The following is a 26833-nucleotide window of genomic DNA, read 5'->3' as shown; positions in this document are numbered from 1 at the left end:
GAGAATAATGTAGTTCAACGCTGAAGCGAAATTATGTGATCATTCCGGTCGAATAGAATATTTTGGGAACGTGATAATTTCGATTCAATGTACGAGAGACATTCGAAATCTTAAATAAAGGAGACATTTGAAATTTTGAATAAAAGACACGTGCCCGTTCTGCGGCGAGCAGCCTTCGTTTCTTTTTGTTCCTATCTCGTTGTTACTTACGCAATCGATTATTCTCGTCTACGCAGTGCACCGCGTTCAATTGTTCCGAGTCTGTTCGACGGCGGTTTATCTCAGGATTTTTTGGCTGGCTCGATAAACAGCCGCCATATTGGATTGCGCGGGGACGTCGAGTCGGATCCTTGACTCCATTTTGTCGGCGCGAGAAACAGTCGAGCTGCGAGCCTTAGCTATCGGAATTTTTGTAACTGTCGGTGATCACCGGCGTGCAACACCGTTGTACAAATAATTTCTGTCACGTTCGTAGACTATGATTCACTTTTAATCGTTGGACGTCGGGTTAAAGGCGGCGCTGGGTCGTTCTTCACCCGCGACGGAGTGCATCGTTCACGCATCTGTAGGAAATAAAATGTCTCGTCATATCGTATCGCACTATAAACTTTATTTCTTATTAAATAAATAAATAAATAAATAGATATATAGATAAACGAATAAACGAATAAATAAATAACTAAATGAACTTCTCAATAGCTGAATAAATGAATCTCTTAATGGATAAGTAAATAAATCCTTCGGTAATCCGTTGAAGATAGTAGTATTCATTGGATGTATCATCGAATCCTGACGTCCGACGGTTAACATAAATGTTCTCGCTCGTAATGTTCCGTATACGGGGTGGTTCTAAGCTTCCGAACGTTCCGATCGGTCGCGTAACGCTGTTTCCACGACCGAGAAAGACGAAAATCGTATCGGGTCGATCGAACGTTTCCGCGCGAGGTGTTTCGCGTTCGATCGCTGTCTCTTCCTCTGCGTTTCAACGAGAACTTCGGAATGGCGGGTGGCGAGGAGGGCTCGAGTGTGACTTTCATTTACAGCCGCCCCGTATGTACATAATATAAATATTAAAATACACGGCGGTACAGCCCGTGATACGCCGATCTGCTCGCGGAATGTTCGATCGGGAATCAAGGTTATCGGAGACCGTGCAACGGGGAGACATTCGAAAGAAACGGGACACTTGTAAATGAATAATATATGAAACTCTTTGGTTCCTTTTGCTGTCAAAGGAGCAAATCGGAGAAACGAGAAAAGGGGAAATCGAAGCGTAAGCGTATCCTCGGCGAACGAAAGAAAATGATTCTCCGCGTTCGATGGGCCCGTTCCGGCGGCCACGCTGATCGACGGATCGGACAGTTTCCGGGCGCAGTCGGTACTTGCTCTGGGTTCACATCTGCGTGTTGTGCATATAATCGATAGCGTTTTATTCATAGGCGTAGAGGTCTGGCTAGCCTACTTAGCGTTTAGATGAGGATGGGGACGCTGGGTGACAGCGGTTCCGACGTTTCTCACCGCGAACGGATCGCGACGGGGCGAACGGTGGCCGGGTTCATCTTCGCGAAGGATTCAGAGGAGGTCGGGGACCGAAACCCGGGTGATCGAGATAACGAAGAGGAGGAAAGAATGAAAAAAGCTAATCAATTAACGTAGAGAACCGCTAGATTTCCTTTGCTCGGCAACGCGTTCTTTCATGTTCTCTTCGGCGAACGAACGCTCCCGATCGCGCGCTCGCGCTTCTGATTGACAACCGCGGGAATACTCGCGCAACTGAGTTTCCTTAGCACTCGTGTTCGGCAAGTGTTCCACGGTTCATCGAGAAACTATTAAGAAGTATCGAGAAGAGCCTTGTCGATAAGGCTCTACTTTAGTCGCGTTGGAAGTTTCGGAAACCGGAAATTCAGTTTCGATTCTCGAGAATCGGGTTCTGAAATATTCGTTATTAATCGCTCGTTAGTATCCCTTAGCTATTAACGATGTAGTCGAGGATTGGTCGCGGTAAAGATTTTGGCAGTTGGAAGTGTAGAATTTCGTTTTATCGGGAACTTGGCGTGTGTCGGCGTTCTGGTCCGGGTGTATAGTCATTTTAGAAGCTTCGTAGAATATTCGGGAGTATATTGCTGAATCGGGAACTTGTTATTCAAGGAACGGGGTAGTCGCTAACCGTCGTTATTATGCCCGGAGAATTCTGAAGTGAAACATACGCGAGCGCCTGCCAAGGTTTTGCATGCGAGACTTGTAAATTAAACACTGTCGCATTGCGGAAGCGCGGAATCATTGGGTTGAAGGCTCGCCGAACGGGAAGCGTAGTCGTAAACACCTGCGAACTGCGTTGCGTTACGCTACAAGCTTCGAACGCGAGCCTACAGTCGCTCCGTGAAATTTTAATGAAAACCGTTCTTCGGAGACGATCGCTTCGTTCGCGTGAAAACTGAAAAGCAAATTGTACAATAATCCAAAGCGTAGTCCGCCCCGTTAGACTCGCTCCCAGAAACACGTCCCCGAATCGTAATGGCGGCTGGAACACTTGCCGAGCACCGTGCCGCGTAACTTTCTGTATTAAACAATCGTAGGAGAAAGGCGGGACGAGTAATTAAACAAAAAAAAAAGAGAATATATGGGAAAGCGACGAAATATCTATATTTTTACACTTGATCGACGAAAAAAAAGAACACGAAGAAAATTTCGAGGAAAAAAAATGGCGGAACGTGAGAGAGAGAGAGAGGAAGAGAGAGAGAGAGAGAGAGAGAGAGAGAGAAAGAGGCGACAAGGGAAAGAAGGAAAGAAGCGTTTCCTCCGAATTTGCGAAGAGTATTTGGTCCTTTGTGAATTAGACACCTCCCTGAGAATAAGGAAAACTAAATAAAAACACCCGAGACCCCTGTGCGGATCAAAGTACATGCGTGTGTTTATACATAAATAGTTATACGACGATGAAAATTTCCGGGGAGCGCATGCGAGTTCCCGCGCGACACACGAACGCGAACGAGCAGGAAAACCAAGTTTGTACAGGCTGTTCCAAGAAACGACGCTTTCGTCGGACAAGTCCGCGCGATCACTCTCGGAGCCCTTTTATCAGCGCTTTTCGATTACGTGCTTCGTGTCTATAGTTTAAGGCTTGAACGATTAGGCCCGACGAACGGTACGGGGGGAGCTGGAACATCTCGAAGAATCGTTGTTTCCATTTCCAGCCGTCTTTTCCAGCGGATTCTATTAGGTTGATCGAAAGGTTCTGTCGTTTTCATCCTCGAGGAGATTCGCGTAACGTCGTTGTCCATTGATTTATCGATTAACCCGACTTTAAAGGGAACATAGAACACCGGGGAATGTAGAATGCCGAGGAATATCAATTAATTACTTAGTCGAGGTAGCGTTGCGCCGGTGCAACGCGGCTTAGGAAATCTTTCTCCGCCCTTTCCGCCGCGTAGAATCTGATCGATTCTCTGGAGAATCGGGAGTATAATGTAAAGTTTGTATTGTTTTACCGTTCGGCGGCGAACGATTCGAAAGAGGGACGCATCGAGTGAAATTTAGAGACAGATTCGGCGAGACCCGATGACAGAACGTTCCGGTCAACTCGGCAATTCCCTGTCGTCCATGGAACCTTGTAAATCTAAGAATGGAGAGGGAACGTCGGAGCTTCTCTGAGTTTGTTCGTTATTGTACTCAGTGAGTATGGTAGATCGACGCGATTTTCTGTGTTCAAAAATTGTCGAGAGGGTGCGAGGAGAGAACGGGGGGAGTTCCGGCGGAACAGACCGGGATCGGATCAGTGTCCGATTCGACGAGTCGCGACACCGTGCGTTTTATTCCGTCGACGATCCGACGATCCTCGTGCAACAGCCTCGACGGAAACGATCCTCCGGCTCCGCCGGCGAACGAGAATGCCGCGAGATTAAAAAGCCACTTGGTCCGCTGTACTTGATTAAACGTAGATATCAATATATTAATAACGTCTATTAAATACATCTCGATTTATAATTGCGTCCTCCGTCTGTTATCTTTCTATTGTATCGATACGATGAAATACAAGTTTTGATTTCACTGGCCACGTGTATATGTTTACGATCACCCGTCCATCTTGGATCGCTCGCTTTCCTTTTCGTTCGATGACGATTGTCAGTGTTTCCTTTTTTTCCAATTGATGGCCTTTGATCTCCATGTATTTTTAATGTCAATCCACGTTTGTTTATTATTACGTAAACATCGAGGAATCTTTAACATTGGAACTACCAAGCAGTCAACTTTCCAAAATCTTTCCATAGAAACCCCAAGTGCTCGAGACTACCACAAAACTTAGTTTGCTAAAACAATTTCTTTAGAATTTTCTTAGAAAAGAATCTATTATTTTTCCAATAATTGTAAAAGAAGAATTTAGGAATGGGTCATGTTGACCATCTGATTCTAATGTTAATCTACCAAGATACGATCAAGTATGGAGTATCCTCACTTTTCTTTTTCAAATAGAAAGTCTCATATTCCAACGAGCTATACGAAATAATATTAATTAACCATTAGAAAAATCTCGAATTGTAACCTCTCTTTTATCAGTGTATCATAATACATAGAGAAATTCCAATTTGACGATGCTAACCGCCGTAGCAGTCGTGGCCGAGTGGTTAAGGCGTCTGACTAGAAATCAGATTCCCTCTGGGAGCGTAGGTTCGAGTCCTACCGACTGCGAATCGTTGTCTATATTTTTTTTTTAAATATTCATTGTTACGTTACTCTTCCCACGGTGATCTCGTTGAAACATCGCTGAATTTTTCAGCTGTAAATATGTTGCAATTAATGTCTCCACAGAAGATTGCACGAAGTAGAGGACAACGCCAAGCGGAGATCCAGTTTTCCACTGGAACCTGCCACTTTGTATTCTCCATTGTTATTTCCGGTGTTAAATCAGGACTGACGGTTCGCCGCGATCGTCGAGCGGCGATTCAGAATGCACCGCGCGGTTCGCGCGATTAAATCCAACCGAGCCGCTCGCAGCACCGATGTCCGCGGGAATGATAATCGGCAAGGCTGGCGTGACCTCTTACGCAAGTGGAAGGAATAATCGGGCGCGGGCAGGCCGTTTAGCCAATGGAGCCGCGGAAAACAATTTGCAATTTGCATACTGCCCCGAGACACGACCGGGAACGGTGCGACAGATACGCGCGAGGCGCCAGACGCAGATATCAATAGATAATTAAGGCTACAGCCGTCGGAGTAATTCAATTAAGGGAGATCGTGGTGCTTCAAAGGACAAACGGGAGAAGAGAACGAGGAAGATAGAAGTGGATCAACGTTCCGTGTCACTGGAGGACGGATCGCGTTTTATCTTCTGGTGGACGTATTACGTAACCCATTAACCTCCGTTATCTTATTTTGATCGTACAATTTTATCATTCCCGCTGTTTTTCACCGAACACATTCACCCGTGCCGAGCAGTAATATTCTTGACGCTCAGATTAATCGCGCTTATCCTTGGATGGTCTTTACGAAGCGATTAAGTTTCTTCGAGTTTTACATAGAACCTCGAAATCGTGTAAATACCTTGATTAATAAACATGAATCCGAGATTCCTGGCGTAGACACGATCAGACGCGGTATCGAGTCGTTGCTCACTCGACTGGAAATATCCGATGGTTGATTTTTTTTCCGATTAAAGGATTCCAGTTATTTTTGTAATCAGCTAATTGTGAAATACATAATGCTGCAGTAGATTCTTCTAATAAGGAGATATATTGGGGGAACGATAAGAATCTTTTTCATCGTTTTTCTATTGTTTCTAGGTGCGTGGAATCCTCCATCAGCGGCGAGCAGTTTCGCGATGACCTGGATGCCTTATCCAGCGGCAGCTGAGGCTTGTCGGGATTTTTGTCGGCACACGAATGTGGGATGCATGTGCTCCCATACACAGTAGCGAGAGGTTCGTGCAAGCGTATCAACAATAGATTACCGGCGTCGCGATAGCGACTATCACGTGTGTATCACTATCGTCCACGTGCGGCACGTGTCGCTGACCATGTTTTCCGACGAGCCGCCTTCTCGATTAGAGATCCTCGGAGTTTACTCTCGGAAAGTCGAAATTCCATCGCGTCGGCTCGAGGGTTCAACGTTCACCGTTGGACCGTCGGGATTCTTGTTTGTTGAGCGGGACTGGCGTCAACCGATTCGAACGATAATCTATCTGATGGAATAATTACACTCGATCTTAAGAAATATCAATGACGTCCCTACAGTTCCCCGTTCTCGGCGAGGAAAAGAAATCTCTTCGAACGTTCGCCGACGAAAACTGAATCGAAGCGAAGCAATTAGTAGAATCTATGATCCGAGCATCGGTTACCATAGGGATAGGCGAATTTCAACTAGGGGCACGTCGAGCGACGCTACGCGGCGATAAGCCGGTCGAACGAAAAGCAACAGATAATAATGGCGATGGAAAATCACCGAGTGCCCTCGAGTGCAAAATAGAGCTGCCTGTAACTCAACCGTGACGCGCTAATCAGATTCGTATGCATGGTGTAAATACGCAGCACGTGCATCCTCGTCGGGATCACCCGCCATTTTGCCGGCTGGCTCGCGGACGAGCCGCGCCGGCACGCGCGCGCGATCATTCACTGGTATTATCCACGTGAATTCGCGGCGATAATTTATCAATGGCTACGATAACCAGGAAAGAGGTCGTGAAACTTTCCACGAGAAACGTCCGTTAGAAAAGAGCCTGTTTGGCCATTGAGATTGCGCCGGTTTCTCTACTCGAGATCGCCGTTCTCCGATCGATCGCCGGTGATCGGAATCAGGCGAATACTTATGAAAATATTCGTGCCTTGTGCTGTCCAACTTGTAAGAATCGGAATTAAACGGTTTCGATGAATTCTGGGTAATTGCAGATGCCGTGGAGTTCGGAAATCGACGACGACCGGGACGCCGGATCGCGTAGCCGGGCATCGAGTCGAGAAAAACGGCCGCCCAAGTCACTCTGCGCTCGTTCGTCAGTCACGATGCCAATGTCAGGCGATTATTATACACGAGGCCGCCCTCCTTTGCATGAAACTATCAATAGACGTGCGAGTTTCAGTGACTCTCACGGCGACAGCGCGACCACCAGCCGTCCGCGAACGTGTTTTGCCCGCCGGATCGTTCGTAAATCATCGACGAAACGTGACCGTACTCGCGTTTCCGATGCTCCTCTTCCGCCGTTCGCGGTAGACAGCCGTATTGCTGGAGATCCTTCGAACAACGGGACAAGGTTTGCAGTTCCTACTCTTCCGTGACGAGGACGAACCTTGAAATCGACGGAAAAACAAGCACCGCCTTAATTTTCGACTCGTTAAATTTGAATTTCGATAAGGGGACGGCTTTATCTATGGGAACGATCTCGTGTGTGCCAACGGTCGGCTCGTTGAAACTGTTTTACTAACGATCTTTCTTTCTCCGTGGCTTCTGTTTTGTTTGACAGGTGTGCACGGGTTCGAATTTTTTAAACGGGATTCCACAGATAACCGGCTGAAAAAGCTTTCAAGATGTTTTTTCGAAAGAGCGTTGTTTATGTTCGAGATTGAGTGTGTCGGATCTTTATCTGTTTTCGTCGGAAGGACAACGTTTCGGGCGGAAGAGCGCCGCGAACGAGCCCGAATCGAACGGCAGGGGCTCGCGCGACGACGCGGGATCAATCACGCTCGCGGCCGGTATTTGTGAATGATACCGGCGAGCTGAAAAACGCATGTGCACGCGTACGGTAGGCCGGGTTTATCGCTGGGGGAACGTAATCGGCCGCCGCCGTCTTGGTCACGTTCCGCTCACGCTCGCGTATCGGGGTGAGCAAACTCCTTAATCCAGATAATTCTCTACGAAACGGGAATCTCGGAGTGTGAACGGCCGAAAGCTTCGATTGACGTCATCGTTCCTCCTCCAACTGTTAGACGAATTAATCGAACAGTCATCGATCGAATCGAAAAGACGTCCGATCGCGAATTTAAACGCGAATTGCGCTTCGATCTCTCATCGCGATGAATATATCGAGAGATTTGCACCGCTGATCTAATTACCGAGCCGGTTGTCGCCGATTTTCGAGGCTCCGAGACGATTTTAGGTCAGGCGTTATCGTTATCGCGCGGATTTTCTAAAAATGAGATCGGGCATTAGTAAAGTTCCAATAACTATGTAATAATTTGCTCGAGATTGCGGAGCTGTTTGTCAATCGAAGCTAATCGGATTCGAGATCGTATCGCGCGGAACCGCGACGTCTAAATTTTTTGTAGCTTTTTCATTATCAGAAGCAAATAGAGCAGTAAATCTTTTCGGTGCGGCTGTGCTTGTTATGCTTAACATTGCAGAAACTTGGAGAGCATAGCCTCTGTAGAATGTAATTATTAAGAATTCCGATTGTTGGACGAAGATGATCGAAGATGAAATCGTTAAGTGCGTTAAGTAGCATTGCGACACGGTGATGGCAATGCTGCAGGAAGCGCATGAGAAAAATATTGTTTTCGATCGAAAGACGTGTTGTGCTACGTGCTCTGTTCATTAGCGCAATATTCGCATTGTTAATTGCGTTTGCGATCGTATAGTATTCAAAACAGGCGCTATAATAGTTTCACTCCTACGCTCGACGCAATTGCACTGCGCTTCTACTCTTCACGGTCATTCGGATCGATCTATTTCTGACTTTCAGCTCGCTGAACTGTTTATGTTTCCTAGTGAATTTCCTCTTCTCTCCGACCATTACATTGGAATTTTGGAAAACGCGTCGAAATATATTAGCGGAATTTTATTCGAATCCTCCAACTTGTCCTTCTGCTTCTTTTTTCAGCGTTAATTAGTGCAGCAGTGAATGTTTTAAAGATTTGTACACGTACTAATCGATCTATTCTTGCGTTTGCAGTGCGAGGTGTCGTTGCATATTTGCAGCGGAAGCTTTTAATCTCACGGAAACACACGATAACATTACGGAAGCGATCAATTTGCCTATCAAGTTCTCATTTTGCATTCGTGACATCTTGAATCGCAATCACAGGGATATAATATATTTAAAAACACAATTCCTGATCTGTTTTGCTTCCATTTGTACTGCAAAACGATGCGATTAATAATTATTTCCAGAATATAATAAGTTTTACAGGCGTCAGCGAATTTCGGAGGTGGCTGCGGCGGCGGCCATGTTGGATGGTCCGCCGGTCGCCATTTTTACGCTCCTGCGCCGCGATGGAGAAACAGCGTAGTCATACAAAGAGTCCAAACCATATATTACAAAAAATACATAGACAATAGGACACTAACGATTGTCAGTTACATTTCTACCTATTAAAATACGCATCGCAAAATGTAGACTATTAGTGTCGAACGCGTAGACGATAAACCTTATCGTCAGTCGGAAATGACCCAGCTCCTTTCATCTCACTGTGCCAGACACAATCGACCATCCACCGGCTAGAACGCGTAATAGGCTACTTGTTGATGGATTCAACACTTTAAGTGCCATCCCACCCACTCGTAGACAGCGCGGCTCCTTCCTGAAACAGACCGACGATACCAACAACAAAGTATATAACTTTATCTCAACTTTAATTAACCCTAGATCCACCACATGGATCAAAAGCACAAGTTGATATGAATCTTAATAAACGAACTCCTCCAGTCTCCATAAAAGAATTAAGAAATATCAGTCTATTCGGTAGTTCCAGTGTTAAGTGTACAAGTTTAATTCAAGGTCTATTCGATCTAAATCCAATGAAGCTCCAATATTCAACTTTCTCTCGGTTAGACAACTTCTACGGGGTGCATCGAGCATCAGGGGTCTCGTGGAAACCGTCGAGGAACCGCTCGACAGGCGGAGCAGGTAAACGATCGACGAGAGGAACGATCGAGCCGTGGTTCCTGCCAGCCCGTTCGCCGCGGCCGAGATTACGAACTCGTTTGATAGTGTCCGAACTCGGGGAACGACGGTGGAGGGGATCGCAAAACGCGTTCTAATATCGCTTTAGGGCGAAGAGGACAGTGCGCGCGCAGTATCCCCCGCTTTCTTCCCGGCAATCGGCAAGCTCTATATATGACGTCACCGGAGTAGGTCGCGGCACTCAGCTGACGGCTGCATTCAGAAGTCGAGGAACCGTGACTTACGATTACCACGAGTTCAGGTACGATCCCGCTGACTCTGCTTCTCGCTTCCGGCGCGTCGCGTGGGCGTTTCGCGATTACGAGATCGCTCTCCGTCGCGCTTCCTCTCGAAGCTTTCTTAGAGCTCGCTCTGCACTCCACTTTCCGCGTGTACCGTGTAACCGTATAATTAAATAATTGATAATGTACGTTGCGTACACCACAGCGGTTCGTATTGTTCCTCTTAAGCTGTTAGGCAGTTCGTTTGGATTATTGTATTGGAAACGACGATATGGTTACTTCGATAAGCTTCTTTCTCTAACATTCGTTTCTACATTTCCGAAGGAACTGGATTGTTTATCTTCGGTTCTTTTCTTCGATATTCCCTCTGCAACGGTGCATTCTTGCACGCGCTGGTTTCACAACGAGACTTCGCTATTTCGTAACGCGACCGTATACCTAGGTGCACACTGTCGAAAGAGCGAACTGCAACTGAGCTATAATTAATACGCGTTATCGCCTACGTAAACTTGTTTTGACAATATCGTTTTATCGATGTACGTGTTCACCGCATCTCGCGAGTATCGCCGGATTTCGGCATCTACTGTTTACGTTTCTGAGTGTACTGAAACTTGGCTCTTCTGAATCAACTGTTTATTGATCGATCTTTCCGTGAAGAATTTCTATTGAATAAAATCGAATAAATTGTCTACATTTTTAGTACAGAAAGTATCGGTGTCATTTCATTATTCTTTTAGTTTTGAGTTTTGATTCGAATAATTATCGAATAGTTTCTATTATTAAGAAATAGTATCTCGCTAATTTGTTCCCTGTGAACGCGATTTATCTCGAGGCATGGGGACTATGGGCGAAAGAGCGTATGGGGCTACTACTTCCACGTAGTAATCACGTGCACTTATCAGCCGTCGGAAAATTACTTATCCCATGGGGAACGGCCTCCAACGAAAGATTATCGTTCATAGTTTATTCGCTTCTGATTGATCATATTTTTCTTACACGTTCTACTTGACGCGATACGCGATTGTACAATGGGGAAAGGTTTGAACGAATACTCACGGCAATTCTCGTTCGCTGCAAGGGGTGCTAATCGATCCGTCGACGCTGAAATTTTGGAAATCACAAAATCGACGCAGTGAATTCTGTTCATTCCATAAAACATGTATCTTAATCGCTAGATCATTTTGGTAATCGAGATTAACGTATCTATGATGCATGATAATGAACGATTAACATCAGCCTTATTAATACCGGGAATACGCAAACAATGAGAATTACCGTACACAATATAAATATACAATATTAAAATACAACGTCACTTCCATCTTCGCACACTTCTACGCTGCTGCTGCATTTACCAAGTAACTTCATCGTTTACTTGATCGTTTCTTCAATATTTCCTTCGCAACGCTGAACCGTTGCTTTCGCAACGGAGCTTCGTTGTCGGCAGACCGCAGATTTTTACGCGTTCGTTAAAAAGAACATTCGTCTATGATAATTCTATGTTTCCGATCGCGTCCGTGAACGTTCGACTTCGCGCGAAGATCGGCCTAGCTATCGTTAGTATCGTCTAGTACGGAGTGTTTAGGATTTATCGCGCACGATAAACGTTCGAACGTGAAGGAACGTAGAAAACGATCGTTTCGTTTTCCAGAGATCGTGATCGTCCGCCATGGCCGAGTCATTGGAACGGATGCCGAAGTCGGAGACGATTAGGCTTCGGGAGCGGCATATCGGGTGAGTATCCGCCTAATCGCCTCTCCTATTTGCTATTATCAATATTTGCTGCGGCGACGAGCGTCGAGGAACAGGGGATCAAAGACAGACGAACGATCGGTTCACAGGCAGGCATGCAAATTGTTCTACAAATCGAACCCGCTGAAGATCGTGCGAGCCGAGGGCCAGTACATGTACGACGAAAGGGGGAATCGTTATCTGGACTGCATCAACAATGTTGCGCACGGTATGGACGCACCTTAACTCGCGTACAAACGTTTCTACCGATCTCTTATGCTATGTAACACGTTGACGTAAACGCTGTCGACGACTGTCCAGGATTTTTAGTATTATAAATCAAAAGATATAATAATTCTATTCCGAAAGTATGAAATCTTGATCGAACTCCGAAGAATCAACTGATTGACACTAGAACTACCGAGCATTTAATTAATATGCAATTCCTATAAAAACTGTAACAGATTATTTTCAGTTTCTTCAGACATTCGTTATAGTACTGAAATGAAACTATTTTCAAAATCATTTCGAATATTCAATGCTTCGAAGATATCAATAATTGCTAAAAAAATTGAAACCAGTCATTTTGACTGGTACGTAGCTCTAGTGTTAACAAAGGATTGTTTTCGTTCATCGATTTCAACGTGAACGTCGTGTTAATTATATTTCTCCGAGGAGCAATCTGTAACGTTCAGTTTTATTGATAATCGAGTGTCAGTTCACTGGTAACAGGATAATATTCATAATAATTTATTGCCTTGGAAACACGATATTCTTATTTCTAATGGATCTGAAGCTTTAGAGTAAAGGAAAGATTTCTAACGAATGATGAAGCTGAAACAGTTAGCGATTAATGATGACTAAGATTCATTGTGGTGAGTATTAAGTATTAAACGACAAGCTGATCGCGAACGGAAAGAAACGGATTAATTAAGAAAATTCATTGTTCCGAGGTGTCGCGAATAGAAAGCAATGAATTCCGAAGGAACCTATCGATTAAAATTGATTGACTTACAGTCGGCCACTGTCACCCGACGGTGGTGCGCGCCGGCCAAGAGCAAATGGCACTGCTCTCGACCAACAACCGTTTCCTGCACGACGATCTGGTGATCTGCGCGCGTCGACTGACCTCTCTCCTTCCGGAACCGCTGTCCGTGTGCTTCCTGGTGAACTCGGGGAGCGAAGCCAACGATCTCGCCCTCCGTCTCGCGCAGACGCACACCGGGAACAAGGATATCATCACTCTCGATCAGTAAGTGATCGTCCAGGGGAAAATATCGATACATATATAGATTCATGTATATATACATTTACACACACGAGACGTTTCTTTGACGAAACGATCAACTCCACGAAAGAGAAACTAAGAAAACGACACTAGGTTCACGGGATACGTCAATTTCACGTGTATTAACCCTTAACGGACCGGAAGTATTTCAAGCTGACTTACCAAAAACTAACACAGATAACAAGAAAGAGGTTCACAGAAGCGATCCAGCACGATACTCGACGCGTATTGTAAATATTACGAGAATAATTGCTCCGTTAAGGGTTAAATTTCATTTCGCGTGTCGATCGATGCAACTATGCAACTATAGTTCTGTTTCTAAGAACTTCTAAGATTCGATTGAACGAACATCGATCTTCTTAGAAAAGATAGAATAAACAATGAGATAAACATCCGTGAACCCAGTGTTAATACCACGGTACGCTCGTAGATAAAACGAACGCAAATGAAATTTGACGATCTCTCGCGAACTTCCAAACGTGGAGTCGATCGATTTGTCCAGCGAACGGCTCGCGCATCGATTTATCGTTGAGAATTTCTTGTTGGCCAAGAATCATGCAAATACTTGTTCCCGAACGGACAAGAAGCGCCGAGAATTCCGTGAAATCCGTTGCGATCTAGACACCGTCGACCGTAGGTTGGGCCGAACTCAACTGGCTAGGCTCTTTCTCCCGCTTTCTCTATCTCTCCGTCACTGCATGCCGCGTGAAAACGTTCCTTACCGCTGCGCAGACGTCCCATAGAGTGACGAGGGTCGCAAGACCGCCGGTTTGGGATTCGAATAACGAAGCACCGACGAGCGAACACCGCCTGACACTCATCGACTAATCGTACGGGTTTTCTGTTTGATTGTTTGCAGCTGCCGGCGAACGCTGACGGGACCAACGGGACGGAGATCGGCCACAGGAATCGGCGAGACAACATAAAGCTATTGTCGTTTTAGGTGAACACGAACGACAAGAGCCGACGGAACGGAATTCCGCGGGCGTTACCGGGCTCGACCGGTTCCGCTCGGGACTTGGATGAATTTTCGAGACGAGCAGTGTGTTGTGAACGGGTGCGAGAGGGGATGCTTCGTCCGATTGGAATTGTAATTCGATTATCTGACCGGGATTGCGTCGCTCGACCCTCGGACGACGGTGGGTTTTGATAGGTCTACTGCTTCTAGAGCTTTCGCCTTGTTTCTCGTTTGATGGCTCTAGCTGAGAAACTAGCGAATGGAAGTAGAATTGCAGTATACTGTCTCAAAACATAATATTAGGAATTGAACAATTGTACATTTTCCGAAGAGGATAGCTCTAGAAATGGAAGTAGAATTGCAGTATACTTTTCCAAAACATAGCACTAGGAATTGAAATTCAATTGTAATACATTTTCCAAAGAAGATAGCTCTAGAAGCATCGTTACACGAAAACCTACAAAGCCAGAAATAGCAGTCTTCCGAGGGTCGAACGCTAGACACGTCGCAATGGCGATCCTCATGTTGCATCCATCGCTTGCAAAACGACGCAACCGCTTCGCAAATGAGCCGCGAACGATCACCGCATCCAGGCACATCGAGTCGCAATCAGGTTCCGTTGATGACGCGAACGACCGTCGCGAGCCTCTTCATCGCACGCGTTCCGCCTGTCGAAACGGTCTCGCATATTTCTTTCCCGAAGCTCTTCGCTTTCTTTCCTTTCGAATGCTAAACGAAGGAGTAACTTCAAGCAATTGAGCAAATGATACGTGTGTTGCTGAATGTTGATACTGTGCGCTCGACGGCAAGAGGAAGGCAGCGTGATCATTTTCAGGGGAGAGAAGAGAGTTCTCTTAGCGACGTTGTCGCACGGAAGTCGACACGGGGGTCGTTTCGGACGAGCGCGACGATTCGATGAATCGTTCCGTTCAACGTTGTTCTTTCTGGTTTTAGTGCATATCACGGCCATTTGACCTCGATGATCGATATATCGCCGTACAAGTTCAACAAACCGAACGGGCCTGGCAAGAAGGACTGGGTTCACGTGGTAAGATTCGCTACAGTGAAGAGAACGGTAGAATTGAACCGAGATTTAAAGATCCAGGTTCAAGTGGAATTTACTCGACTACGAAATCGGTCTGAATTGTTCCAGGCACCGTGCCCAGACGTTTACCGGGGCAAGTACCGTGAAACCGATTACCCTGGCGAGGATCTGGGCGTCAAGTACGCGAACGACGTGAGAAACATTTGCCAGAACCTCAAGTCCCAGGGCCGTGGCGTCTGCGCGTACATCGCGGAGAGCCTGATGTCTGTCGGTGGACAGATCCTGCCGCCGCAGAATTATTTCAGGAACGTGTACAGGTAATGTCGATTGTATTTCGAAGAGGATTTAGCTTTCAAGTGAATTCGAAATAGGCACTGTTACAAATAGAATTGGCAATGCAATCTATGGATTCGATTGAATAAAATTTTAATCAATTGCGATGGAAAAACAGACCTCAATGCTCATGACGATATAATGTAGCTGGTCATTACGTTTCGATCAATTGTGTCGAACGTGTTCGCTCATTGTCTTTGTTAAATGAAAACTGATTCAACAGGCACGTCAGAGAACACGGTGGCCTGTGCATCGCCGACGAGGTTCAAGTCGGGTTTGGCAGGGTCGGAAGCCATGTGTGGGCGTTCCAGTTGTACGGGGAGGACGTTGTGCCGGATATTGTCACCGTTGGGAAGCCCATGGGCAACGGCCACCCTGTGGCCGCTGTCATTACGACCCCTGCTATCGCGGGGAGCTTCAAAGACACTGGCATCGATTATTTCAACACAGTGAGTGCTCAACAATTATTTCGCTTGATTTAACGAATGTTTAAATTCGAATTTTCAAAGTCAAATTTTTCAACTCGAAGAGTTTGTATTCGGATTCCCGAACGAGTTCAGTTAAATTGAATTTGACACGTTGACATAAATATAAATTATATATATATAAATTATAAACTGAATAAAAAGATAGTAATTTTATTCTTAAAGTATGAAGTCTAGATCGAACTCCCAAGAATCAGTTAAAGGGGGACGAAAGAAATTAATCCCAACGCTTCCTGTTTTTCTGTTCCCTCTTGTAAAACACTCGAAATTTTCTTTCCTCTCGTAGTACGGTGGCAACCCAGTGTCCTGCGCGATCGCGAACGCAGTGCTGGACGTGCTGGAACGCGAGAACCTGCAGGAGAACGCTCTGAAAGTAGGGAATTACCTGATGTCCGAGCTGAGGAAGCTCCAGAAAAGATGGGAGATCATCGGGGACGTACGAGGCGTGGGATTGTTCGTCGGTATCGAGCTGGTTCGCGACAGGATCGCGAGAATACCGGCGACTGCCGAGGCGAATTACGTTGTCTCCAGGATGAAGGAGAAGAAGGTCCTTATCAGCAGCGACGGGCCGGACGACAATATCCTGAAAATCAAACCGCCGATGGTGTTCTCCATTGAAAACGTCAATCATTTGATATCCGTCCTCGACGAGGTCCTGCAGGAAGTGGATATCGAGCTTCAAGAGGTAATTCAGGATATCCTGATAAAAGCAGATTATTTTTTAAGATTATTACGAATAGTTTGAAAAATTGAAAGGTGACAGGGTAGATTAGACAGAAAAACACAGACGTCCTGATAGTAACAGTTGATTCCGAAGGATTATCGTTAATAATTGATAAATGACAGAGAAAGTTGCTGGATGCAGATATTTTTCTGAAAACAGGACATTATCTGTAGACGCTGATAGGAAATTAGAAGCCGTTATCTCTGTCTTATGCACGATTGTTTTGACTTATTGCATCCGGTCGATGTAACGGCACAAAACAAAGTTGCACGCGCGACATTAGATTTTTCCACGAGGTTCTGCAACTGTTGCGAGTAAAAGCGCAATCTCTGGTTTTTTTCCTAGAGCGCAATGTTACACATTGCAGCTGCACGTCATGCTCATAAGCATATTTGTCCGGCGTGTGCACGTGCTTGCGAATCTTGTGCCTCGATTCTTCTCGATAATCCAGAAATTCGATGAGTCCCCTTGTACAAGCGTTGTAAGAATATTCAATGCTTCGAAAATATCAATAATTGCTAAAAAAATCGAAACCAGTCATTTTGACTGGTACGGTGGTTCTAGTGTTGAGGAGATGGTTCATAAACCTTCCTTCGAGAGCGACGAATGGAATTAATATCAGGACACTGAGAACGTTGAATGCAGCGAATGAATTCGTTTAAACGATCCGTGATTAATATTTCATTTAATCTGGGAACTTCTCGTTGCAGAACTACGAGCCGGTGACGATCATAAAAGCGACGATCTCGCAAATGGACGTGGACACGGAGAGCAGCAGCAGCAATCACACCGCTGGAAAAACTTTCCTCGTTCGCGCGAATTAACGTCCGAACGGAATATATTCGTAAACCGCGGTGCGATGCGATTTATAGTATTATTATCTGTGTACGCGAATGTCTATCGTTACACGACTTTCTTGTATATATGCTTACTCGAAACTTTGAACATTTTATGTACATATAGGGTAAAGAAATGCAGACCTGTTGAATCGGTGAAGAAACAGGCGATTAGAATTAAGATCCGTGGATAATGAATGGCACGAAGAGAATCTGACAAGTGTGAAATATATTTTAATAAACAATACTTTTTCTTTACACACGAGAATCTTGTTATTTGCGAACGATGAAAGCCTTACCTTTATTCGGGAGGAATAAGGAAGAAAGTCGCAGAGATCCAAGGAAGCTGTGAGATCGATGCGATTTCTTCAGCTGGAATGATCATGCGCGTGTTACACGTTTCTCGATTAGTCGTCGCACCGTCGACAAATTTCAATCGAAGAAAAAACGAGCACAGATAACGGATAAAGTTTCTAGTTCGTTCTGGAGGCCAACGGAAGTTTACATGTTTTCAATGTATTCCGGGACCCGGTGACCCCACGTGCATTTCTTAAACGCTTTAACATTAATAAACCAAGCAGATATAGTTGATCTTGCCCACGTAATCGATACGTATCTAGCAAATAATCGAAAACAACTATTTGTGAAAACACGTTGATTATTGGCAAATAAACGAAGTGGATGAAAAATACCTGGACTTGAGAATAACACAGATTAATCGTATAGAACAGTTATGCAATGATTAATATTATAGTCTAGTGTCACTATAGTTATCAATTAAACTAAGAAGCAAATATTATTGATTACGACTCATTACAACTATTATAATCTAAGTAAAATATGTGTCAAGGTACTCGTTGGCTGACAGTTCACAGCAATCCAAAGAATTTAAGTTCGATACTTTTCAACTTTCTTCTTAATAATCTATGAAATCTTCATTACCGTCACGTGTCGGTTAATTTCAAGTGGTCTAATCAACTAACTGTGCCAGTTTCGAGAAACGTTGAATCACGACATGTCTTGACCCCAGTCCGAGGTGACCAACATCCTGATGCGAGCCGCGGGGATTGATAAAAGTGTTGATGCAGCCATTCAACAAGATTATGCCGAGCTACACGGTGTTTGTTATCGCTGAATCGACATAATTTACGTATAAATGTTCCGGAGATGCAGAAGCACATTGCCAGTTAGTGGTTGTCCAACGACTATCAACATGTGGCTACCTCTGACACTCTTAGTTCTTGGTAAGTGAACCCAGAACGATCCAAGTTGCTCGATCAAACATCTACGATCGCAGAATTCGATTAATCACCAGAACGTTCATTTCCTTTCCTGAAATGAAATCTTCGTTAAACATCGACTTCCGAGTACAGTTTCAAATTTTCTGATTACAATATTTTTCCCGCGTAATCCACGCTCACCGAGGATCAAATTATTTCCTGATCTTTCTAAATTTCCATGGGATAAATAATATTCTTTTTAGTTATTCAAGGATTCACTCGTTTCTCGTTGTTTCTAGGTCAGAAAGCCCTTCTTGTTACAGCTTCTGAATACGTTGTATAATCATTTCAGAAGTCAAAACATTAATTTCCTCAATTTTTCTAAGGCTTCTAAGCGACTCACTCGCAGTCCCGACCAATCAGTCACGGCTGGGCGTGACTCCCAGCCTCCCAGCGCGCTCTGATTGGTCCGAACTTCGACTGACTACTTCATTCCTAATTTTCATCCTCGAGTCGCTATCACGCAGACAATTCGACAACGCTAAAATCACGTTCGTTCCGCAGCGGGGACAGTTTCAGCCGACTTCGACCATGGCTGGAAGGTCGGCAAAGAGTACTCTTACCTGGTGCGCAGTCGCACGATGACTGGTCTCGACAAACTCGGCGACCAGTACACGGGCGTCCTGCTGAAGGCGTTGCTGAAGGTCCAAGTGAAGGACCCGCACACGCTGATAGCACAGTTGTCGCGCGGCCAGTTCGCCAACATCCACAAGGAGTTGCCGGACGGTTGGGACATGCCTATCTCGGATCAGATGCTCGATCTGCAGGAATTGCCGATCACCGGCAAGCCGTTCGAGATCAAGGTCAAGCGCGGAGTGATCCGTGACCTGATCGTCGAGAAGGGCATCCCCAGCTACGAGGTGAACCTGCTCAAGAGCGTGGTCAGCCAGCTGCAGGTGGACACCCTGGGCGAGAACGCGATCAGGACGAGGAGCAACGTCCAGGTGCCGAACGAGGAGGAGCCCTACGGCTCGTTCCCCGTTATGGAGGACTCGGTCGCTGGCAAGTGCGAGGTGCGCTACGACATCACGCCTCTGCCGGACCCCATGATCCAGCTGAAGCCCGAACTGGTACCCATGCCCGAGCTGAAAGGCGACGGCCACCACATCGACATCATGAAGACCAAGAACTTCAGCAAATGCGAGCAGCGCGTGGACTATCACTTGGGCATCACCGGAAGCACCAACTGGGAGCCTGGCACCAACGACAACGGAGAATTCCTCTCGGTGAGTGCGCCGATGACGGTGTAAATGAACGTAGATCGGAGAAGAGAGGGCACTCGGGAGATTCCGATACTAATCAATGCTCCTTACAGAAATCGTCGACCAGCAGGATCGTCATCTCCGGGAGCCTGAAACGCTTTACGGTTCAGTCATCCGTAACCACCAGCCAGTTATTCGTTAGCCCGAGGTTCTACGACCAACAGAACGGTATAGTGATGAGCAAGATGAACCTGACCCTGAAGCGCGTCAATCCGATCTCCGATCGCCTTACGTCCCCGAGCGAGCCAGAATCCACTGGCAACCTTGTGTTCGTCTACGATAATCCCTTCACGGACTTCGCGGAACGCAGACCAGGCAAACCGACGGACAGCAATCAACTGGTCACCTCGGACGGTGTGCGATCGGTGAGCTCCAGCGAGGAGGTACGGAAAAATCTGCTGAACATCCGTGGATCCGGCTCGGGCGATTCCAGCAGCTCGATCGCCAGTAGCGAGGATCGCGGCTTCTGGCAGCCCAAGCCTACCTTGGAGGACGCTCCGCAGAATCCTCTGCTGCCCAACTACATTGGCAACAAGGGCAAGTACATCGGCAACACCGGCGCGATCGACACGATCAAGGTCTCCAAGGACATCATCTACCAAATCGCCAACGAGCTGGAGGAAGCGAGCAACATCCCCAAAGAGCAGACTCTGGAGAAGTTCACGATCTTGACCAGCCTGTTGCGCACCCTGAACAGGAAGCAACTGGCCGAGGTCGAGAACAGCATACAGATCTCGATCAACGACTTGAAGACGAAGGACAAGACGCAGGCCGTTAAGCAGAACGCTTGGGCCGTGTTCAGAGACGCCGTCACTCAGGCTGGCACCGGGCCTGCTCTGCTCACCATCAAGAAATGGATCCAGAACAACCACATCACTGGATTGGAGGCTGCCAGCGTCATCTCCAGGATCCCGAAGACCGCGCTGACGCCCACTGCCGAATACGTTAGGGCCATGTTTGTGAGTATCCTCTTTTTCAAGCACTTGATGTCTCAAGGGAAGCTCGTTAGTGTGAGAACGAAGGTTGATTTTCTCTTGAATGTCCATTGTTCAGGAACTAGCCACCAGCTCCGAGGTCAAGAACGACAGGACCATGTGCGCGACAGCTATACTAGCGTTCACCGAACTGGTCCGCTTGTCGCAAGTGAACAGCCGCACGCTCCACAACCGTTACCCGGTGCACACGTTCGGTCGCATGATATCGAAGCAAGACAAGACGGTCGTCAACGAGTACATCCCCTACTTGGCCCGCGAACTGAAGCAAGCGGTGACCGATCGCGACAGCCCGAAGATTCAGACCTACATCCTGGCGTTGGGTAGCATCGCTCACCCGAAGATCCTCACTGTCCTCGAGCCTTACCTGGAGGGCAAAGAGCAAGTGACGGTGTTCCAGAGGACGCTGATGGTAGCTTCTCTTAACAAACTCGCCGACATCAACCCTAGACTGGCGAGGTCCGTGCTCTACAAGATCTACCTGAACACCATGGAGGCCCACGAAGTCCGTTGCGCCGCTGTGTTCCTGCTGATGAAGACCAACCCGCCTGTCAGCATGCTGCAGAGGATGGCCGAGTTCACCAACTACGACACCAGCAAGCACGTCAACTCCGCCGTGAAGTCCACCCTCCAGAGTATCACCACTCTGACGAGCCCGGAATTGAAGGACCTGGCCAACAAGGCTCGCGCCGCTGTCAACCTGCTCGACGACAACGAGTACAGCTACCAATACTCCCGCGGATTCGTCTCGGAAACCGTGAACAATCGGCAGAACATGATAAACAGACTGATCTTGAACTACATCGGCAGCGACGACAGCGTGATTCCCCGCGCTCTCTTCGTTAAATCCTACGACAGCTACGGCGACTTCCAGGTGCCGCCCACTGAACTGTTCGCCATGTTGTCCAGCGTGAGACCCATCTTGGAGATGTCCCTCGACAGCGAGGAGAAGGAACAGTCCGGCAAATGGCTGTGCGAGAAACTCGCCGAGGAGCTGCACATCATACCCGAGGAGCCGATCGAGATCGAGGGCAACATCCTGCTGGACTCGAAATTCAGCTCGAAATTCTTGCCTTTCGACGGACGCACTCTGCGCAAGATTCCCGCATGTGAGTAGTTGGTATTCTATTGCGATCTGCGTGAAATCGGCTTAACGGCCGACTCCGAGTGAACGTTTAGCTTGGCGATTCGAGTGATCTGTTTCACAAAAGACCGTTCGAACATTTTAGGGATCAGGGAGCAAATAATGGCCCCGAAGCACGGTGGCTACATAAACTTGAACAAGCTGATGTCCTATGAGGTCACTCTGAGTTTCCCCACGGAGACGGGTCTGCCGTTTGTCTACATGTTCAAGGCACCTACCCTGTACAAGATGAGCGGACAGAGTCAGATGAACTTTGGCCTGGACATGAGCGTGAACGCGAAGCTCGACACCCGCATCGTCTTCTCGAAGAAGATCCAAGGCAGAATCGGTTTCCTGGCGCCGTTCGAGCATCAGCACTTCATCGCCGGCGTGGACATGAACTTACAGGCTTACGCGCCGATCAGGTTGTCCGCTGATGTCAATCCGGTGAAGGGCAGCATGAGGGTGAAACTGTGGCCTCTGAAGGGCGAGGAACACGCTCGGCTCCTGCACTACAGCGTGGTGCCGTTCACGGCTAGTCACGACATCTTCAGCCAACGACCTTTGCTCACCGAGAAGACCACCCATCGTATAATCGGCAAGATGAACTCCCAGAAGACGTTCGCTCTGCCTAGCAAGGACATTGATAGTTTCCGCTTGGAGATGGAAGGCTGCGAGAACGACGAAGAGTTCTGGGACTGGAATAAGATCGACATGGAGAACCTGCTCACCTTCCCGTGGACCGACGCCACCGACGAATTCCGATCGCTCAATTTGGTGATGAGGTTGCAAGGCGAGCAGAAGGAGCCGCTGATCCTCACCGTGTCGAAGAAGGAACGCAACGAGAAACCCGAAGAACAGCAACCGTGGATACCCAAGGCCAAGGCTGTCGTGCCGACCACCACGGAATCGAACAGCGAGGAGCGCCGGGAGCAATTCCTGAAAGAGGTCGGCAAAGGCATCAAGGCTGCCAGGTCTACGGTGGTGGACGTTGAACTGCAGATCCCTGGCGAACTCGAGAGCCGCAACGCTTTCACCGCTGCCTGGTCCGAAAGCAACGCCGACAACAAGCAGAAGATCCTCCTGTTCTGGAAAATCAACATTCCCTCGGAAGAGTTCAAGTACGAAGTTTGCTCCGCGATAAACTCCGTAGAACCGGACAACACCATCCCGTCGTACGAGATGGCGATGAAGACCCTGCCCAAGGAGGAGATCGACATGGACATCCGTTTCGGCGTGAACTGCGCCGACGGCGAGCAGATCAATGTTAAGGGACAGGCGGTGCAGAGCGCGGAGATGAGGAAGGAAATCGAGAAGTCTGCCGTGGCGAAGACCTGCGAAGAGCAGATGATGCAGGGCAACAAGGTTCTCAGGGACTGCCAAACCGCCGCTGCCTTAGCCAAGATCTGGGACGAGCTGCACTTGTCGTTGAACATCGACTCCGAGCCTTTGATGTACGCCGTCAAGATGGGCATAGACATGCTCAGCGACAGCAAATACCTGGACTCCACGGTGCACACCACCAAGCCGAAGAACGCTGGCAAGAACAAGATCGACATCACGACCAAGCTGTCGAAAGATCTTGACATGATGGACGTGGCCATTCACACGTCGGACAGGGACGTGCACATCAACGACATTGGCACGGATCTGTTCGACGTCTACCCCGAGGACCGGAACACGGACAACGACATCCCCGACTTGCTCGACGAAGATCTTCAATGTAAGTAAACTTTGTGCATTGATGTTAGGTTCACGTTTCTTGTACTGCTAGCGAAGCCTTGGGAAATCATTCTTTCGCATCGTTGATCGTGAAAGTCCTCAATCGATGCTTTCGTTCCCTTCAGCGTCCTGCGTGCTCGACAAGACCAGGGCTGAGACCTTCGACGGCAACAGCTACCCGCTCAGACTGGGCAACTGCTGGCACGTGCTCTTTACCACCTACCCGAAGATGAACCCCGAGCAACCCGGTGAGATGCAGCGCGTCCCCGAGGACCTGAGCGTGAGCATCTTGGCCAAAGAGGTCGGAGATGGACGCAAGGAAGTGAAGATCATGCTTGGCAAACGGGAGATCGTGCTGTTGCCGGGCGAGACCGAGCCAGAGGTGCTCGTAGACTCGCAGAAAGTTCCGATCTCCAGGGAGAAGAACTTCCAGGAAAGACGCAAGGATGAGATCCTCCTGGAGATCAACAGGCTCTCCGACAACTCCATCGCCGTGGTCGCCGACAAGCAAGACGTGCAGCTGATTTACGACGGAAAACGTATCGTGATCAAGGTGAGACGAGGCTCCAGTCGATTGGGGAAACGAAATTAACACTATTGCATTGTTCCTAGAACAACTGATGTTCCGTAAGCCGACTGTTAACCTTTTAGCTACGGCAATTTTAGCTACTTTCAGCTATGGCAAGGTTTGACGCGTGTCATAACTGTATCACTGCGATTTGAGACTGATAGACTTTTCCACTGTGCAATTACGTTAGATTAGATCTTAGAAATTGAATTTGTCATGGACCCGGTACTCTTCGAGCGTATCAGCTAATCGGAAACCAATGTTCACAGGCCTCGGACGACTATCGCGGCGCAGTGCGAGGTCTCTGCGGTAACTTCGACGGTGAGGCGGCGAACGACTTCGTGGCCCCTCAGAACTGCATGGTGAGGAAATCGGAGCACTTCATCGCTTCCTACGCACTCACCAATCAGCAGTGCGAGGGTGACTCCGTGGTGAACGCGGAAGAGGCCAAGAAAGAGTGCCGCCCCATCGCCAAGGCCCGGCAGAGCAATGTGATCAGCGACGTCGACGCCGGAAGGGAGATCGTCGAGAAATGGCCCTACCCGCGCGGCGAGTACAAGCAAATCGACAAACGCTGCAACACCCACAAGACCCAAGTGGAAGAGCTGGAAGACCAGATCTGCTTCTCGACTAGGCCAGTCGTTGCCTGCGCCCCTGGCTGCTCGCCTGTCGAAACCAAGGACAAGAGCTACCAATTCCACTGCATGGAGAAGAACACGGCTTCCCTGGACCTGAAGAAGAGGATCGAGAAAGGCGCCATGCCCGACCTCAGCCAGAAACCGGTCTCCATGTCGCGGCAAATCAACGTTCCTCTCATGTGCAAAGCGTAATCAGCGCGACACTCTTGTATTTCCACTTCGTAGCTAGTGTAGTAGTTAGCAGATGTAGTTTCTTTTATATCTGACGCAAACGTGTATTAATAAAATTTATTTTTCAATATAATTCGTCAGTCTGTCCTCCTCCTAGTCTGTGATCTCGAAGTTCCCGATCAGTTCTGGGTTTTTTGAATCCATCATTAGGAGGATCATAGGATTACTGTTAAGTGGCACTCAGGACGAGAGGGCGACATGGTGAATAGGACACTTCAGTCGAATTTGGTTCAGCCGGCAATCCATGCTCCTTATCTGCTCGTAAAGCTCGTTTATCCCGGCACAGGGATCTTCCGAATTAGTCGACGCGTCTTCTTTCAATCGACACGTCCGCCTGCTGGTTTTCTGTTCGATCTTCATCGAAGCCGTCTCGCGTGGGTTGTGCAAGGAAGCCTCTTTGCGCCCTCTGTTCCCCTCGCGCCTCATTTTCTCTTGTTCCTCGTAAGGGAAGCCTGGGGATTTCATAATTCTTCATCGTTTTCTGAGAGTCTACGCTGTTCTGTCTCCTTTACAGCCTTTTGCACGGTGAAACAGAAGCTTATAGTAGTAGTAGGTTCGAGTTCCGACTCGCTAACACGTGATTTCGACATTACATTCTCTTTCATAACGGAATACAAAGTTACGATTTGTACGACATCGGTGGTCGGTATCTCGTTGCGCAAGAGGAAGCATCTAATCTTACTTCTAAATACTGGCACGGTCCCAGCCCGCAAATCCCTTTCGATATCGCGGATCTCTCTCTCGCATCTCTCGTAGCGTGTGCCGCGGAAGATCAAGGATCGCCTCGGATCTATATCGCAGCCCCGACAACAGACCGCGTTCCTGCCGGTGTACCCTCTATATTTGAAACACTTGAGCATCTCCTCGATGAACGTGACTCGGGACTCGTCGATCCTGGTGATCACGCCCGGTCGTTGTTTCGTCCGTAGCAAATGGTGCAGCTGCGATAACGAATCGAGGGTCAGTTTCGAGTTGCGAGTAGTGGAATCGAGGCGATGTTACCTTGAACAAAATGAAGAGGATCCACTGCATGGATTCGTGCTCCATCGCGCGTTCTCGGTGCTCCATCTCGCTTTGTCTGAATCTAATTAAAACGAATGTACGGGAGATCGGTGAATGAGGTTTCCATTTGATAAGCCAATCGCAGGATAGAAAATAGCGTACGATGCTTGAGAAATGATCCATAGTCAAGAGATTAACGTGATGCGTTTTTCAAATTTGAGAAGAATGATCTCTTCTTGGCAGATGCCTTCGAAGAATAATATATTTAAGTTTTCATCAATTCTTCAGGAAAATTTGCAGAAGGTATTAGGCAAAGCTTGAAGAAGGATCAACGATCGAGAGACTAATATTCCAGACACTGACCTGTTCATGTTCTCCACAGTTTCCTCGTTCTTCTTGTAAACGTTCTCCAGCCACCGTCGCATCTTGGGGATATCGAGGACCGTTCTCCTGACCCAGTAACCCCGCCAGGTCGCCTGGATCCTCATCGCCATTCGATCGTAATAATCCT

The 26833-nt window shown here is 47.5% G+C and overlaps 2 protein-coding genes, 1 long non-coding RNA gene and 1 other non-coding gene across 6 annotated transcripts; 3 read left to right on the top strand and 1 right to left on the bottom strand.

Moving 5' to 3' along the window:
- The first annotated feature begins 4604 nt into the window (after positions 1–4604).
- On the top strand, positions 4605–4686 carry TRNAS-AGA (transfer RNA serine (anticodon AGA)). Its single transcript has one exon. It is a non-coding gene; the product is annotated as a tRNA-Ser (tRNA).
- A 250-nt stretch (positions 4687–4936) lies between these two features.
- Positions 4937–17762, top strand: LOC116432437 (alanine--glyoxylate aminotransferase 2-like). Of its 3 annotated transcripts, XM_076371084.1 has the most exons (11): positions 4937–5342; positions 5778–5914; positions 6879–7237; positions 11756–11838; positions 11946–12064; positions 12853–13087; positions 15036–15129; positions 15235–15443; positions 15683–15908; positions 16231–16629; positions 17379–17762. In XM_076371084.1, exons 4-11 carry the CDS (start codon positions 11774–11776, stop codon positions 17490–17492), a joined length of 1461 nt encoding a protein of 486 aa, XP_076227199.1. In that variant the 5' UTR covers positions 4937–5342; positions 5778–5914; positions 6879–7237; positions 11756–11773; the 3' UTR covers positions 17493–17762. The 3 variants fall into 3 exon arrangements, with proteins under 3 accessions (XP_076227199.1, XP_076227196.1, XP_076227198.1); XM_076371081.1 differs by lacking the exons at positions 4937–5342; positions 5778–5914 and adding an exon at positions 9752–10124 and having other exon boundaries at positions 6906–7237; XM_076371083.1 differs by lacking the exons at positions 4937–5342; positions 5778–5914; positions 6879–7237 and adding exons at positions 9386–9530; positions 9752–10124.
- Positions 9217–12999, bottom strand: LOC143174940 (uncharacterized). Its single transcript, XR_012999481.1, has 2 exons — positions 12851–12999; positions 9217–9500 (listed from the first exon to the last, which is right to left on the bottom strand). It is a non-coding gene; the product is annotated as an uncharacterized LOC143174940 (long non-coding RNA).
- Positions 17763–18578: 816 nt separating the features above from the next.
- Vgn (vitellogenin) lies at positions 18579–25393 on the top strand. Its single transcript, XM_031989328.2, has 7 exons — positions 18579–18748; positions 19289–20010; positions 20100–21005; positions 21100–22147; positions 22268–23884; positions 24009–24436; positions 24721–25393. Exons 1-7 carry the CDS (start codon positions 18661–18663, stop codon positions 25279–25281), a joined length of 5370 nt encoding a protein of 1789 aa, XP_031845188.2. The 5' UTR covers positions 18579–18660; the 3' UTR covers positions 25282–25393.
- The last annotated feature ends 1440 nt before the right edge of the window (positions 25394–26833 follow it).

Source organism: Nomia melanderi, chromosome 9 (assembly GCF_051020985.1).
Source record: "Nomia melanderi isolate GNS246 chromosome 9, iyNomMela1, whole genome shotgun sequence".
NCBI lineage: Eukaryota > Metazoa > Arthropoda > Insecta > Hymenoptera > Halictidae > Nomia > Nomia melanderi.
This window is presented reverse-complemented; position numbering and strand designations above follow the sequence as displayed.